The sequence below is a fragment of the Tachypleus tridentatus genome, chromosome 13 (assembly GCF_004210375.1).
Source record: "Tachypleus tridentatus isolate NWPU-2018 chromosome 13, ASM421037v1, whole genome shotgun sequence".
NCBI lineage: Eukaryota > Metazoa > Arthropoda > Merostomata > Xiphosura > Limulidae > Tachypleus > Tachypleus tridentatus.
This window is the reverse complement of record NC_134837.1, coordinates 65910529-65928943: the sequence shown is the minus strand read 5'-3', so window position 1 is coordinate 65928943 and position 18415 is coordinate 65910529. Positions and strand designations below refer to the sequence as shown.

At 30.8% G+C, this 18415-nt stretch overlaps 1 protein-coding gene across 4 annotated transcripts in view; it reads left to right on the top strand.

Annotated features, from left to right (window-relative positions):
* The window catches only part of LOC143239724 (protein CLEC16A-like), a 75519-nt gene that overhangs the window by 22524 nt on the left and 34580 nt on the right, over nt 1-18415 (top strand). For all 4 annotated transcript variants that reach the window (XM_076481142.1, XM_076481145.1, XM_076481144.1 and 1 more), the window contains exons 5-12: nt 753-833; nt 3978-4083; nt 4941-5064; nt 7603-7786; nt 10396-10446; nt 11557-11670; nt 15336-15561; nt 16486-16627. In XM_076481142.1, the coding sequence (XP_076337257.1) occupies nt 753-833; nt 3978-4083; nt 4941-5064; nt 7603-7786; nt 10396-10446; nt 11557-11670; nt 15336-15561; nt 16486-16627 (1028 nt within the window). The remainder of the gene's footprint in view (nt 1-752; nt 834-3977; nt 4084-4940; nt 5065-7602; nt 7787-10395; nt 10447-11556; nt 11671-15335; nt 15562-16485; nt 16628-18415) is intronic.

Below are 18415 nucleotides of genomic sequence, written 5' to 3'. Positions count from 1 at the left end.
TGGATAGTTGGAATAATTGTAAACAATAACAATCAGAAACATTTATTTTGATTAATTGATTACTTTACTTAGCATTAATTATTGTAATAGATGGTCATAGGTAATGAATAATTAATTACAATTTTACCCCCCTCCACCACTTTTTTCTTTTGAGTCCATATTTTGGCTGGACATAACAACTAGAATTCATGTACTTCAAAAGATAGTCTTTATAAGCCAAAGTTCTGTTAATCACATTGATTTTCCTCCCGTATGTGATGCATCATTGCAACTGAGTGTTGGCAAGACAAGCCATAGGGTAATTAGAAGTGTGAAAAGACTGCATGAATTGGAATGACTGGGTAGCTCATGTATGGAACTCTTACTGTTCTATTTGTCTCCCTAATTGGAAGACTTACATAAGACTTGCATGATACATATTTTTTTTTTAAACCTTAACATACTCTCTGACCATGGGGAAAGTCTTCTTATGATATTATAAAATTTCTCCCAAGTTTTCTTGTGTAGAAAGTAGAAGCATATTTCTGTTTGTTATTTGTACTTAATTTTCATTTGTGCTTAATTCAAATTAGTATTTCCATTTGAATAATGTGTTGAAAATTAGGTAATGATGCCAACAGCTTGTATTTAAAAGCAACAAAATTATTGTGTGGTAATTTCCTCCAAACTTACCTTAGTCCAGTTAATGAATGATTCTTTATATTGTGCTGTTAAGATACAGTGAGTGAAACTGTTTTACTGTTTGTTTACAGGTGATGGCTTACTACATATCATTTTTAAAAACCCTCTCTCTGAAGTTGAACACCCATACTATTAACTTCTTCTACAATGAGGTATGTTTTATTGATTTTTGAAATAGAAGTATGTGGTGCATAAGGGAAATCTGCAATAATTTGTTAGGACTGACTAAGTTTTTATAAAGCATGTATTATTGTTATACGTCTTTCATGCTGCAGTGAAAATGATTTGAAGTTTGAAATTTGATAGAATAGTTTCTGGTACATTTTGAGAATTGCAGTTGATGAAGGTTTCTGTTATGATTTAGTAAATCCAATTTTCTCTAGGACAAAAATGTGGAAAACTGTTTAACTAAGTATGCATTTATATTTTGTTTTTATTATTAGATAACTGGGACAAAATTCCTCACAATCATTTTTTATTTTAAATTTGTGTGTATGCAACAGTCAGTTCTGTGAATAATACCATTTCCTAAAGCCTATCTACTTGTCCAGACTTGCCATGATATAAAACTATTTTATGAGATAACTCACCTCTACACACAGAATTATTGTTTCCCTCCTCATGTGTATACCTGTGAGATTGGCATCCCACTAGCCTTGAGTCAACTCCCTCCTGAGCTCATGTTTGATGTTAACTGAGATGATACATGCTAACAACCATTGTGTGATAACAGCCTTCCATCAGTAGTAGGACAACAGAACTTCTGTTTACATTGACTGCCTCTTTCACTTGTGCTGGTGATAACTTGATGCTTTTCATCAGCATTGCACTGAACAGACATGCTGAAATTTCTTGTCTCAGTTCAGATTGATGAGATTTGCATTTGTCAATGAAACTTTGACTTTTGTTTTCTTTGGCTTTTCTTTTTCAAAACCTTTAATTTTTATCCTGAATTCTCAAGTTATGGTAGCTTCAATTTTGTTCTGTGTGACTGATGATGTCACTCTCACAGGTCTTATCTCTGCTATGCCTTTGGGAAGCTCATTGAAGACACAATTGTCATTGTACAGAGTGCTGTAAGATCCATTATGTATGATGGATTTTCTATTTCTGTCCATTTAGTTAATGTCCCTTTCTCTCAATTTGAGATTAACCAGGAGGAAAATGAATTTGATCAACTGTTCCATCTATCTGGATTTACTGTAGGTATCTTCCTATCAGTTATGAGAAGTTTTCAACCTTTTACACTGTTTCAAGACTTGATTTCTCACATATATTCATTTCTTTTATTTTCATTTGTGTCTCATGATTCCTCTCAATCTTTGTCAAATGGTTCTAATCCTCAGGACTATTTAATATTTACTTTGTTGCCTGATGTTTGGGTTGACACTTGTTCTTTATTTGAAGAGCTTTGTACCTGTATCAACATTCCTTTTCCTACATGCCTTCTTGTTTCTCCTATCTTAGTTTACAGCCATTCTTCTTTTCCATTTCTAGATTCTCAGATTTTGGAATCTGTTACATGCTTGAGAAGCAGACTCATTGTCTTCTGGTTCAATCCTAGCAGACTCATTATCTTCTGGTTCAATCCTAGCAGATTCATTGTCTTCTGGTTCAATCCTAGCAGACTCATTATCTTCTGGTTCAATCCTAGCAGATTCATTATCTTCTGGTTCAATCCTAGCAGACTCATTATCTTCTGGTTCAATCCTAGCAGATTCATTGTCTTCTGGTTCAATCCTAGCAGACTCATTATCTTCTGGTTCAATCCTAGCAGACTCATTATCTTCTGGTTCAATCCTAGCAGATTCATTGTCTTCTGGTTCAATTCTAGCAGACTCATTATCTTCTGGTTCAATCCTAGCAGACTCATTGTCTTCTGGTTCAATCATTAATGCTTATTTTTTGTGTGTAATCTTTTTTTCTCACTATTCTCCTGATTTACCTCTCCTCTCTCCATTGTATGCCTAAGGCATATTATTGTGATTCAGAACAGTTTTAAGAGAATCTGGTTATCTTCTTTTTACCATGATAGCCCATACCACTTGAATTGTCCAATCTCTTCTCACTTGGTTCCTCTGCTGTTGGAACTTCTTAGATTTGGATACACTTCTTACTGATATATAACATGGTATGGCTTATGAAAAAAAAAAAAAAACTGATTGATTCTAGAAAAACTAAATTGATCTCAGAATAAAATTGTATGACTTGTGTAAAATTTTATTGTTCACAAAATAAATTGGTGTGGCTTGTGAAAAATTAGGCTGATCCAAGAATAGAGTGGTGTGGCTAACAGGAAAACTAAACTTATCATTCACTTGTGTGATGTGTCTTATGGAAAAACTAAACTGTTTCCAGTCTTCGGTTGATGTGGTTTATGTTAAAAGTTAACATCTTAAATTCATTTTATTTGTGTAAATGACCTTTCAATAATAGTACTATTGGGCTGAGGAATAATTCGTGAGCATTTTTTCAAGTTAAAAAAATATATTCATAAATGAAACGCTTTTGCAAAATATTTCATGTCATTTGGTAGATAATTGTTTGCTCTAATAGATGGTGTGTTTGATTTTCATATGTCTTTAATTTTTGCTTTCATTTTCAGCTCATTAAATGGAATGTCAAGTGGACAAAATCGAGCATTTTCGACATCATCTGCTTTTCGCATTTAATTTCTTGCAATTTCGTTTAAAACAATGCATACTATATACCTAGGTATTACATGAAATAAAATATCATAATAAATGTTTTGGGTGTAATGTGTTCATGCATTGAAGTATTGTATAGTCTTGCATGTAATGCTTGAATGAAATTATTTAAAAACGCTCACGAATTATTCCTCAACCTAATACAATTAGGGTTATTTTTTAAACAAATTTTATGAAAAAGTAAAATTTCTGTTTAAATTTTATTTCATTCTCCAAAACACAAACCTTATAAAAGAAAGCCCTGTATTGTACTTTGAATTATTAGTTTGATCCAACAGAGCCATTGTCAGAATCTTTGGGATAGAAATGGCATTTTTTTTCTGTTGTTGTTGTTGATAAAATTGAAGAATGACTGAAAGGAAAAGATTGGCTTTGAGTGTTAGGTGTAAATTTAGAGAAGACAGTATGTCGAAATTTATAAATAAACATTCACTCAGATGATACTCTCAAATAAACTGCTGATAATCTAAAACATAAAAAATAATTAGGAATGACATATACAAATGTTATTACAGTATGTTTATTATTAAAGTGTTAATATTATGAGGCTTGTTCTGTGAATGTTAAATTAAGTTCTATCTTTTCCAGCATACTAATGATTTTCCATTGTATACCGAAGCAATCAAGTTCTTTAATCACAGTGAAAGTATGGTATGCATAGCTGTTCGAACAATCACACTAAATATATTCAAAGGTGAGAAACAGTAATTAAATTATTATTACCTCATAATTTTTAATAGTTCTTATATGTAAGTTTGGTTATCCATTGTTTTTACGTTTTTGTTGCCATGTTCTCATCTGTTTCTGTTGTGTAAACTTGGGTAGCTCATCAAATACGACCTGTTCTGTTGGTAGTCTTAAGATAAATGTTGATTCTTCTTTAATTCTAAGATCATCTTTAAAATTTAGTTTTCATGTATATCATTTGTACTTCTCCATGGAGTTATAAGGTATGTGTTGTAGATTTAATTTTTAAATAACAATCTTTTCCAGTCATTTCATAAGCTTTTAAATATAGAGTTCTGTTTCAGTTACATTGTATAGTTTCAAACATATTGAAAAGTTGTGTCCTTTAATTTACAGGATGTAATCCACAAATGTAGTTTGAAACATTATTCCAAGTTAATTATTTCATGAACTATGTGTTGTAAATCTGCTGCATTACTTACTTTCCTTTGTTTAATTTTTAATACAATTAATGTAATTATAAAAATTGAATAAAATTAGCTGTTTTCAAAATAATCAAAGACCTAAAAGCTAGATATTTTTATTGTCAAATAATTTAAATTTATTGTTTTGAGTAATGCAAATAGGTTAATCTTTATTTTACCACTTTTAATTTATTTTGATTTGGATTTTCAACTTTTATTAAATTGTAACTCAAAATTTTTTTACTTCATTTGTGTTTATTGGTATTTGTTTTTTTAGAGTTTTGGAATGTGATATTGTAATTTTAGTATTGGTTAACACATTTCATTTTTTAATCCTTTAAATAGTGTGATAAAGCACTTTGGGAATAAATGCAATATATTTTTTATCTTATTATATCAGTTCAAGACAAAGCGATGTTGAAGTTCATCCGTGACAAAACTGCAGCCCCATACTTTTCCAACCTGGCATGGTTTATAGGAAGCCATGTGCTAGAACTTGACATTTGTGTTAGGATGGAACCTGAGTGAGTTGTGTTTCCCTTTTCTTTCTAGGGTGTTTATAATAAATGTGTATAGAATTGAATGTGCTTGAGATAATGCTTCATATAGCAATTTTGTTTGTGGATAAAAAAAGTTTACAAACAAAATGTCTTTGTAACTCAGATGCTTACTTCAGTAAACTAACATTAGAATATTGTAAACTACACATATATTAATTTGCATTAAGAAACAACCTCTTGAAGGACCTTTATATCCTTAATAAGTTGTTTAGTAAGATATGGATTCTAAAATAGATAAGGTTATAACATGAAGATAGCTTTTTAATGTCAAACATCTCATTTTTCAGAGATTGTTAACTTGAAAATTCATAAACTCAAATCAGATCACAAATCCCATGTCATAACCAGTTGTCTCAAATGATTGTTTGTAATCTGTCATTCATCTGTCATGATAAGTTGATGATAAGTAAGGAAAACAAACAGTTTAGAATTTTAATATATACTTGCATAAGAATGCCAGAAAGTTTAGAAATTCAAACATTTATTGCTTGAAAAAAAGCAACTTATTTTATAGTTAATAGAAGTTTTAGATTACGAAATACAGAAGGATGACAATCAGAAGAAAATCAGAACCTTTAAAATGTAGAAAAATAGCATTCGTATTTTGGTTACTTGAGTAATCATCACCATTTTACTATTTTGATACCTCTGACAACATAAGTTCTATCAGAATACAACAATTACTTAAACATAGAATTTGTGTGTCTGGACTGTGAAATAGTCTTTTTGTTGTTCAGTTCTGGACTGCAAAATGGTTTTTTACTTGTTATTTGATCTTGGATAAAACAGTCTTTGCTTATTAGATATAGTACTGGATTGTGAAGCTATTTTTATTTGCTATTTGGTTTTGTACTGTAAAACTGTCTATTGTTTTTTGATCTGAACTGATTGAAATTTTATTTTATTATAAATTTTATTTGATCTGACTGTAAAGTGGTCTTTACTTCTTACTTGGTCACTTGAAAATCTTGTTACATGTGTTTAGAGATTTTATTTTAAATTCCTTTTAATTTCATTTTTAATACAGTATGACATATTGTTTATGATAAAAAATAACTTGTTTCAACTCTATTTCATTATTTTGAGGCCCAAGAAAGTTGCAACATGTTTTTATGATACAAAAAAATATAATTGTGAAGACTTAAGATTACAAACACTTATCAAGAGAAACATTTCAAATATTTATGATTTTTTTTAGTCGTAATAGGGTAAGTAATATCTATAAAAGTTCAGAAAAAATATATGTAGCAGTTTGGTGATTGATTGTCACTGTACTATACCAACTTATAAATTTTATTTCTTAGTTGCAAGCTGCAGAATGTAGATATTTTCAATGTATACTTGTCAGTATGCTCTCTGTTTAATATCTTAGTAATCAACATGTTCTTTGTTCAGTGTGTACTAATCATGACTACATGCTGTTATTTTTAGCTCTTTGTCCACTATATTCCTGTCAGCAGTCAACAAGCATACTTATTGTCTAGTATGTACGAGTCAAATGTTTTGTGTTTGGTACATACCATTCAACATGTTTTGTATTCAGTGTGTATGAGTCAACATAGTCTTTGTTTAGTATGTACCATTTTATAATGTCTTAGTTTAGTGTGTACCAATTATAGTGCCTTAGTTCAGTATGTACCAGTAAATGCACCTTGGTTCAGTACGTATCAGTCAACATGATCTTAGTTCTGTATGTACCAGTCAATGTGGTCTTAGTTCAGTAGGTACCAGTCAATATGTTTTTTATTATGTGCATCTATCACTGTGATCACTGTTTAATATTTAAGAGTTTGTTTGTATATATCAGTCAGAGTGATTTGCATTCTGTAAAGAGCAATAAATGTGCTCTTTGTTTAGCATGTACCACTCTAAATAATATTTGGTATTTTCAACTTGAAGGATACCTATTGTAACACACACATTAAATAGTCAGGTCATAGACTCCTGAGGTTTAAGCATAGCCATTGCTAATTTAGAAAGTTTACTGTAGGGAGAGTAAGGCAATTTATCGGTGTTGCTCATTTGCCTATGTAGCTGTCAGCTAATTTGCTATCCAAGTAACAAACACACAGCTAAAAGTGCAGAGTACGTTCAGGTGGATTTTTTAGGTCAAACCTTGGACTTTTTCTGTGGCCCAGCACCACCCACTAGACCACTTGATATCCATTAAGCATCAGTTACTGTATCATCTTCACAATGTGAACTACTTATAGCTTTGCTTGTCCCACAAATATCAGAATTCCTATTTAGTTGTTTTTTTTCCTTTGAAATATTTTGTACATTAGTTTATAAGTGAGATTGTCCACTTATGTCTCTAAAATGATTTATGAAAATTTTGTTGTATTTAATCTTTGTGCTTCCGTTTAGTTTTTGAACATAATTAAGAGCATGATAAAAACTATTGTTCAACGTATGCTTAAATTTCTTGTGCTATTTTTAATAACTTTTTTTTGTTCATTCGACTCTTCAAGTTTATCTCATGTGGTAGTTTTCATCTAACAGACACCAGAGTCGACTTCCAGGTTTTGTTGCAGAACACCTTGACCATTTGCACTACCTCAATGATATTTTATGTCTTCAGATAGATGATTTGAATGATGTTCTCACAGACCACTTTCTTAACCGGTTACTGGTTCCTTTATATGTGTACTCTCTCATAAACAGAGGACAACACTCCCAGATAGAGGTTAGTGCAACGTATTTAGTCTATTTCAAGATTTAACTATGTGTTTAAATATTGGACTTATTTTATAGTGAGTCGGAAGGCATTACTCTCTGTAAGTAAAATTGTAACAATGCCACATGTAAGATAAACTTGGTTTGTAATGTGAGCCAAAAATTTAAGGAGGTAACTTGAACTAAAATAAAAGACACTGATATTAAATGGAAAATAATTAGTTTGATTTTATCTGGTAAGATAGGTATTGTGTAGTATAGCTTGTTTTTTATTTGATGAAACTGTGGGCAGATTAAATGTGGGTGGTGCAAATAATTGATAGAAAAATAGGATTGCATGTCAGTAACGATATAGTGGAAATTTACTTGATAAAGAAGTTGTTACTTGTGTCATTGTGTAAAGTTTGATCAACTTGTTTTTTTTTTTAACTCTGTAAGACTTAATCTTTCATTAAATATTTTCATACAATATTTTCAAATATTTTCGTCCTTGGTTCCCATAAAAGCTGCTGTGTGTCAAATTAAAAACTTGCCTTGAAAGTATTTTCTTACTTAAACTATAAAAAATAAACAAGATAATTTCTTATAGATGTGCTTTACAAATTAAATGATTTTTATAGTTGTATTCATATTAATTTTGACAATGTAAGTAAATCACCACTCTTGACTTTGAGGTTCTCATTTATAAATATTATACTTAAAACATGTATTATGTTTAGCACTTGAGGTTTTAACTTGAGTTCCTTACACTGATGTGGACTGTTAATGTGCTTAATGGTGTATATTTGTGACGTTCATAATATCTTGGTTTCTATCCCTTTTGAAATTATTACTTATCATACACCTGAATATTTTTCTTTTGTTCTCTATGACTTCAATTGTAAAATGCATATTTGAAATGTTATTATTTAAAACCTTTCATTGAGAAGTCAGTCACACTGAATATAAGAAGTAAATATTGTGTTAATAAAGAACTTATACTTCTGAATGGATATAAAGCTATGTTATTGTGTAGAAACTAATCTCAGTTATATGCTATGCTACTACTTGGCAATCCATTTGATATGAAGTTGTAACCAGTTTGTAAAACATTATGAGCATTGTATGAGAAGTTTGTTGGTTACCCTAAGGTTTATTCTTTGTTTATTTCATCTGTACAATTTGTGGTTGAATGGTATGTGTTTGTGTTTCATATACTGTTAGTATAACCAGTATAATAGGTTATACTGCCTATTAGGAACAACTAATGCTGTTATTCAATATTGGTGCTTAACCTCTTGACTTGTACTTTATAACATATTGGAATAATAACTCAAAATTTTACTGACAATGAGGCTACCCAACTGATAAAATAGTGCATTCTAATCTTTATATACGATGTAAGAACAGTATATTTATTTTGATGAGACTTGTAGTTAAGATCTGTGTAAGTTTTTACTTACTTTGAAGTTAATGTTGAAGGTTCACGTGACAATTTATAATTTAGTTTCAGTGTGCTACAGTATTTAATTATTAACATGAGATCTCTTCATTTTGAAATTTGATTACTTGCACCAGTAACAAGAATCAATAATAGATTTCATTTAGTATTAGAAACAGGAACATTTTGTCCATTCATTTGTGTTGCAGTTAATTTAAAGGAGTTTAGGGGAAAGATTGATATATATTTGAATTATAAGGGATGATTTTGAGATGGATAAAAAAATCCTTTCTTGTCCTTTGATGTTACATTAATAAAGCAAATTTTTTTATAAAAGAATTACCAGGAGGGGTGTTACAGTAGGTGAGTAGTGGAAACAAAATATAATTTTAGATTAATTGTGGCTATTTTGTGCAAAGTAAAAATATTAGTTATAAGTTAAGTGTACATTATAGATTGATGTTTGACATTAGTAAGATGATAAACTATCAGAGCAGTATAACTTATCATTTACTGGTGTTATTGTTACATGTGTTTGGATGGTTTTAATATTTAAAGTGAAAAACTGATAAGTGTTGGACAGTAAAACAGAGGCTGAAATAATAAAGGCAAAATAATTATTCATATCCTTGCCCTTTTAACTGTGGGGTGGTGATGACTAGCTGCCTTGCCTTCCCCCTCTAGCCTTATACTGCCTAATTGGGAATGGCTAGAACAGATAGCCCTTTGTAGCTTTGCACAAAATTCAAAAATAGGAGAAACAAAATAAACAATCCCATTAAGATGGCTTTCCCTCTAGTGTTTCACTGTTAAACAAGAGATGACTAATGCAGACAGGCCTTGTGTAGCTTTGTGTTGAATACGTGTTATATGTTTAACATATAAAATACTATATATGCTTCATTAGAAGGTTATCTAAAATGCTATATATGCTTCATTAGAAGGTTATCTAATTGTTTCACTGTTAAACAAGAGATGACTAATGCAGACAGGCCTTGTGTAGCTTTGCACAAAATTCAAAACAAACAAACAAAGAACGTACCACAGTGATGAGGTATAAACATATTTTCTCTGCTGTTGTTAGGAACGATTTTGTTGTAAATGCTAAGGTAGAAAAAATTTATTGAAGATACTTTGATACATTTAAAAATATAATACAGTTGAATACTTATTTAACTGGTTGTTTTTTTTATTTTCAGGATGACAGACCCTGTGTTAGTAGTGTTGTGTCCTTGTTTTTATTGTCTCAAGTGAGTGTTATTAGAAAGTATTTTCTGGAGATTTGACAATAAATAGATTTCTATTGCTTTCATAATTTATGCATATGATGTCTTTTAAAGTGTTGATATAACCTATAATATAAGTAAAAGCCATTATAATGTGACAGTTGAAGAATTAAAAGATAGTCTATAATTTGTATTTTATTTTTCTGGTTGAATAGTAGTTATTTAAAAGGCAATCTACCTGTTTATTGGTTATCTCATTATGTGTGTTACTAACACTAGAAATAATGAAAAATAATTTCGTAATAAAAAAAAAAGTCTAAAAATATGAAATAAAATTTTAACCCTAAACTTGCAACTTTCCAAACCTGGTTATAGGTGTGGAATATGTAATTTTCATATTATTTTCTAATTTACTAAAAAACATGCTAGAATACTAGCTGTGGATGAGTGTTTCTATGTCAGTAAAGGGAAAAGAAGTTTCAAGTGCAATAATTAAAGTTGTTATGTGTGTGATCACATGGAATATCCATAGAAAAATTATCTATGAAAAGAGGACAAATAAAAGTTTCCAAAAAGTGATACAGTGAAGATTGAATGTGAAAAGAAGCAATCTTCTGCTGCAGAAGCTACTGTTATCTTAGATCCTGATGTTGATAATTCGCATGTTAAAGAAGTTGATCCAGTTTTTCCCTTGCTGAAGGTTATCTTATATACTCTATCTGTTACTTACATTAATTTTTTTATGTTACAATGCCAAGTAACCTGACTAAGCTTACACGGAAAATAGCAACCAACCTCAGTTGTAGTTCGTAAATATGGACAATCTCTTTTGAATCTCTGTGAAAATTACTGAGGTCTTCAGCCCCAAATTTTAATGGTGCCAACACTCAAAAGTGAAGAATTAGCACTACTTGATCTGATGATATATAAAATTTATTAATGTATTTTGACCTGTCTAAGTCATTAGCTTATGGTAAAGTAAAATAAACATAATTTCTGCATTTAGTTACAGTTTTGTTTCTACTATAGTTTATTTTGGTTGTGGATTAAACAAATACACGGTATTCTGTATGAACAGATATTAGAGGACTGTGTTTTTTGTACTTTAATAAAGTAACATCTGTCTCTTGATAGGTGTTCCTTATCATCTCACATCGGCCGTTAGTCAGACAACTGGCATACATCATTTTCAATAAAGACATGAAAATATTTTCTAGCAAGCTTAGAGATCAAATGATGGCTTGTGGGGTAAGTTTAGTTGCTTCATGTATAGTTGAAAGAAATAAATTCTTTATTAAATGTATGTAATATCAAATTTATAGCTTCATTCCTTTTACTTTGATACCCGTGGTTGCACAAATACGTTTAAATCTAAGTACGTTTGCTACTTGTTGCACATATCAAAGGCCATATCCAGTTACGTGTCTAATTACAATGGTTATTACTCCTGAGGAAAGTAGAAATGTGTTGCCCATGAAGTTGTATCGAGCAGCATAGTAACAGGTCGTTAATGATTTGTGAGTGTTCAGGAAATAAACTGAGAAGATGGCAGCCAAAGACAATAATATTTAATTGAAAATGTTTCAAGGCTGTGAGAACTTGCAGATCTTTTTAGTGAAAAACTGCAGGAAAAGGAGGTATAAGATGTGTGACAGTTCTGATTGAGGACCTTGATGAAGTAAAATAAAATAATCATAATTAAAATAATCTTTTGATCATAGTAATATCGTTAAGTTTCTTATTTTCATTGATACCCTGCTAATATAAAGCAAGTATTCGTAATGTTAAAAGAGTAGAAAGTTTTCTTGCTGTTTCCCTGTCATGACATATCACTTTAACCCTTAAACAGTGGGAATATTGTAGGTAGCAGCATTAGTTGATGATGGCCACCATTTAAGGGTCAAACACCCATGCATAAGAATTCTCATAAGATGAAGAGAAAAACTCTTTCAAAGCTAGAGCTTTCTTTTGTATTCTATTTATCAAGAAAGCAGAGTTACATGTTCAATCTCTTCTGCTTTCACCTTTTACTTCTTCTGGTAAATTCTTGTTACTATTTTATATGATTTCAACCATTTGAAAAGAAAGAGGAATTTTACTCTTGTAGAAAAATTATAATTGGCACTTTCAACCCAAGAATAATGTAGACTACAATGAGTCCTATTGCATTCTATCTTTACAGCTGGGTGATAAAACTTATTGTTTGAATGGGTAGGGCATCTGCAATAATAATTCATTCTAACATTTTAATCCACTGATTATAATTTGTGTTTTATAGTCTTATATAGGGTTGTTAACCTGTTCAGCCAAATGTTGGGTTATTTCTGTATTTGAGTAATAAACACAAACTCACACATCTGATGCTAGCTAACATACAAAAGCTGTAATCCTAAATGTTTTCACATTGCATAAGAAACCCTTAGACTTTACTCATAGGAAGTGTTACTCTATTGTGTGTGAAGTGCCTGATTACATTAAGGTATACCTTGACACTTTAATATAACATTTATTACACAGACTACGCACGGGAAGAGACCCCTACTCTATATTGGTAGAAAATCTTACCTCTCATGTGTACATAAAGGATTTAAATAATCATAACCTAATGTAAAGGTTATATCATAAGTTGCTTGGCATAAAAATATGGTAATATGAAGGAAGGAAGAGCCTTTAAGATTGCTATGTTACAGTAGAATTCATGTTTCTTGACCACTTCTTTGTTACATGCTGGTAGTTGAGAGCGGCCAGGTGGTTAGGGCACTTTACTCATAACCTGAGGGTTGCAGGTTTAAATCCCCATTGCACCAAACATACTTGCTCTTTCAGTCGTGGGGTATTATAATGTGAAGGTGAATCCCACTATTTGTTGGTAAAAAGAATAACCCAAAAGTTGGGTGTGGTTGGTGATGACTAGCTACCTTCCTTCTAGTCTTACACTGCTTTATTAGAAATGGCAGAACAGATAGCCCTCATGTAGTTTTATGCAAAATTAAAAAACAAACAAACAAATACATGCTGGCATAGTAGTGGCATAACAGTAAATGACCTTTTCAGTCTGCTAGTGATGTTTTAACTAGGTTGAAGATAGTGAGTAGTAGTAGTACTGTTTCAGCCTGGTTTTTCTGTAATTATTATTCTATCATGTAGTAGCCAATGATAAACCTTTTCTAGTAGCAAATGTTTTTGGCAGTATTTCTTAAACACTGCAAGCTTTTGACTGATATTTATTGTACCTTTATAATCTTTTTAATAGAACTTTTGTATTCTTATGGTAGAAAAGATACAAACATGTATAAGTGACTTAGAATACATCAAATCAAAAGGAGCTGAGCCCATTTTCAAGGTATTTTTATTGAATATGTGGCTCATATCAGTTCTTAACAAACAGTTGCTGGGACAGATAAAAACCAAATAGTACTGAAAGAGTTAATGAAACAGTTATTTCAAAAAAAAAAAAATTAAGAATTTTTCCAACTGTTAGATTCATTAAACCATGTTGCAATGGGTATACTTTTATGTGCATATCACGAGGTTTTAGTAACTTACATTGAACATTCAATTAAACTATTGTTTATTTTATACTATATAGCATAAATTTGTACCTAATAATCTATATTTTAATAGTATATAAGTTTAAAGTTTTTAATTTTATAAGGCAGTATTATATAAAATCCTGAATTTCTTTTAGTGTGAGAAATCACATATTATTTTTAGTAGACAGCCATTCTTTGCTATTCTATATACTATCCTTCCAGTAAGTACAAAACTTAACACAAATTACTCACTATAAAATTGTCATTGCTCAGACAAACTATAATTTTTATAGCCTTCAATCTTGTTTGGAGACAGAGCCATCAAATAGAAAATGAGACCCTTCTTGCCACAACCTTTATTTCAGGATTTGTTAATTGTTCGCTTTTACTTTTAATACTATATTATGTGTAACCAATATAAAGCCAGGGTATTCACGTATCACGTGTTGTATTATGTTGTTTTCTGACCTGAGAATTGTCATTTTCGTTGTTAGTACAAGCTTCATTTCAACAGGAAAGATTACTAATTTGGATGAGTTTGTGATGGCTCTTGTTACATAGTTAGATCAGAAAAATAATGATAGTTTTGAGAAATTGTTTGGTTTTGCATGTTGCTATTCTAAGCTTTTTGTGCATAATGTAATTAAATAAAAATTTAGTGCATTACTTAGTATTAAAAAAGTAGGGTTAAGTGTCATTAACAGTTGACTGCAAAAAAAGAAAGACATGTATAAGTACTTTATTTATTGTTTTTTTATTTTTATTGTTTATTTATTATTATAAAAGTAACTAAAATGTAAAAATAGGAATCTCTTTAAGTTAGTTAAGGTTAGATTAGGTAAAATTAATAACAAAAATCTAACAAAAGTGATTCACAAGACATGCATGTGAGCAGCTCAGAGTAGCACGTGGGTAATGTAATTCGATAGATAGTGTTACATGAACTCTACATTTCCCAAGTGATTTACAGCTTATAATGGCATGAATAGTAGTAGTGGTTCAAAGGGCAATAAAACAATAAAATTTAAATATGAATACATCTCTGGTATTACTAGTTTAAAGTGACTTAAAATAAACAAATACAGTTTCATGTTACAATTTTAGTCATTCTAGAAAGAAAAAAAACTTTCATTTGTTTTTTTTTGGTGGTTACAAGGTTGATCAAGTCTGCCAAATTTTGTGAAGATATACCTACTATGTTAAATGAGTACAAAGATACTGTGTAGTTGGTCACATTGACCAAAATTATGTTAAGAGAGTTAAGGAATGATTTAAAATGTATATATATTTTAAATTAGAACTTCTTAAAATATAATTGATAAAGTTGTGGACAGAATCCAATTTAAAAGTTCTAATGTTAAGTGTTATGTATGTGATCAGGGTGACACCAGCACTGAACCAGAGTTTGTGGCTCCACAGGAAGCACTAGAGAATCTTTTAGAAAATGAAAAGAGTGCCAAGACTACAATAATTAAGGAGTCAAGTTCTGTCTCTCTGGATGACCAGACTGTGGAAGCCACTGAAGAAGAAGTCATGTCCCATCATTTCCTCTCAGAATGTTCTGGAAATAATGATTCAAAAAACAAAGATGATAAATGTTTAGAAGGTGAATTAATGTAGTATCTGTTATTTAGTGTATTATATGAAGTTTATGTTGATATAACATCCTGAATTATTCTTTATAAATATTTGTTTTAAATTAATTTTTAGTTACAAAAATTTTTAATGACAATGAGAAGTAAAGTATTTAAGGTAAATTAGTATATAGGACATCACTAAACTCTTTGGCTGAAAAAGAAGAGACTGCAAAATGTTTTTCTCGTGTACAACCCACCTTTATATTCTTTCGTATTAGTACTGTATGTACATGTGTCAGCTCAGCTTCCCACATTTTGTAGATATTATGAAATGGCAAGGTCAAAATCAACTAATAAAATTGTTCCAAGTTCCACAACTAGCAGATGGGATTTTTTTTTGTCCATCCCTACTGACATGTAATTCTTATAATAGGACATTTTTGCATTTCAAAATAAGGAATTGCAGACACCTGCTTCACTTTTGCTAGTGTGTCATTCCTCTGGACTCTCCAAGTTGTTATCCCCTTTCTTTTTTAATGGAACATGGGAATCTTTGCCACTTCTGGACCTCAGTTGCTGCAGTAATGGACCATGCTTATTCTCAAAAGTGATAATTCTGCTAGAACAGTATAGATATGCCAGTATAGATGGCACAGTATAATTGTTGAGGGTAGTCACATGATCAACACATTTTGAAATGGCAAGAAAATTAAAGGGTGTGAAAGACTAGTGCAGTGTTAATGATAAAACTTTTTACCAATGCTTAGAGATAGCTTTAGATGAGAGAAGGTGAATAGCTATTGGAGTTGTGTTTTCAGTCTAAGAAAATTTTAACATTTATTCCATTAAATTATGCATTCTTGTTAATATGATACTGTTTTCTATAATACTTTCTCAGTGACAGGAAAAAGTTGAAACATTGTGTTTGATAATAATAAACTGCTTAATTCCAGAACAAGCTGGTCAGTTTGGACAGTTCTCTTCATTCCAGTCTGATGAAACAAATATAACAGATGAAGAAAAGGTAGAAGTTACACAAAGGCTGGGTCAGTGTACGCTGGAACAGATTCATCAGGAGTTTTCACTTGAAGACAGGTTAGATGTTACATTCAGTCTTCAATAGAACACCAACACTAGAAACTCAGGTTCTGATAGCCATGGTGGGTAGAGCACAGATAACCCATTGTATAGCTTTGTGCTTAAAGTACAAACAAACACTAGAACAGCTTCAACAGGGGTTTTGTTTTACAGACAAGTTAGATGTTATGTTCAGTGTACTTTATAACAGCTTCAACAGGACTTTTGTCTTACAGACAGGTTAGGTGTTATATTCAGTCTACTCCAGGACAGGTTGAACAGAAAGTTTTTTTTCACACGAGTTTTTTCACATCATAACAATTTCATAAAATCATATGTTGTTAAAAATTCAATGGGATAGAAGTATTTTAAGAATATTGTTTTATCAGAAGCTGTTATAACAACATCCCTTATATCCAATCATTGAGATTGATTATAAGCCTTGTACTATAATAGGGTCATGTGTTAGGTGGGAAAAAAATGTCCATCTGAGCTTGTTAGCTGCAGTCATTCACAAATGAACAGTTTGTGCGTGACCATAAGATGTTGGAAAATATTCTCTAGTAATGGATAAATTTGGTCAACTTTTTATAATCAGCTACAATTTTAGCATATTCAATATAAATAGAAAAGTAAAATTCTTTTTTTTTATTTGAATATTGCATCTAGATTTATATAGTAGAGAGACTGGTGTAATTTCTTTAAAATTCACTTTAAAATGACCCAAAAGGTAATGAAGGACTATCATTCTTAAACCATAGTGTAATGCTTAGGTATCAAGTTTTGGTTTGTGCTTACCTTCTACCTCTGTTTGATAGTTTTGGCTGGTTCCATAGGCCTATCAATTTCAAAAGCTATACAGTAGAAACTATGAAAAAATGCAAGCATACTGTTTTTCTTGTTAAATCATTGTTCTTGTGCATTCTTTTATCATAGAGATATGATGTACCACTCCTTCATGTTTATTTTTGAATAATACTTTTCTATGCTGTTCCTTCTGAATTATCATGGTTACTTTCATATACAAAGTGGTAAAATAACCAGGATTTTGCCAAAGCTCTTGTGATAAAGATGTGAAGACATGAATTGTATTGCAATAATTAATTGATGTTTGTTGTTTTAAAATTGCCCAAAAACTCGTACTGTTTTTGTCTAGTGAGATTGGGATGCTAGTATAGCAAACATTATTCTCTTATCTTTGTTTGAATTGTCTGTACAAGAATTATTGTTTTAGCTGCTTGAATAAATCAACCCACATTTGTAAAGTTTTATTTATAAATTTTACTGTTAATTCACCTGTTTTGCAGGAGTGTAGGCTTTTAATACTCTATTTTGGACTTCTTTTGTCGTGCAAGTTCTCTTGTTACTTGAACCATGCCTACTTTTTTATTTCATTTTTACTTCCCGATTCCCTCCAATCTGGATCATCCAATTAGGATAGAAGTTAATCAGATCTCCTCTGGTTAAAAAGAAAAAAAGAAAAGGAACATTTCCCATTGTGCTACATCTCCATGTCACTGCTATCAAAACTATTGTGACAGAAAGATGCATCACTGGATGCAGTATCTTTATCTTTAGAATGTCCTTCTTGTGTATTGAATGTTCCACAGAACCCCACGTTAGATGTATTTTATCCATACAAACTGAATTACAAAATGGTCACATGCAAATATATAAATGAACAGTGGATATCAGAACATCTAAAATGTACTAAACTGATGACAGTTAAGGTACTTGAGTTGATCATTTTTGTCTCTGTTTGACTTTATCATTGTTGCTGTGTATTTATTTATTTCTTATTTTGTT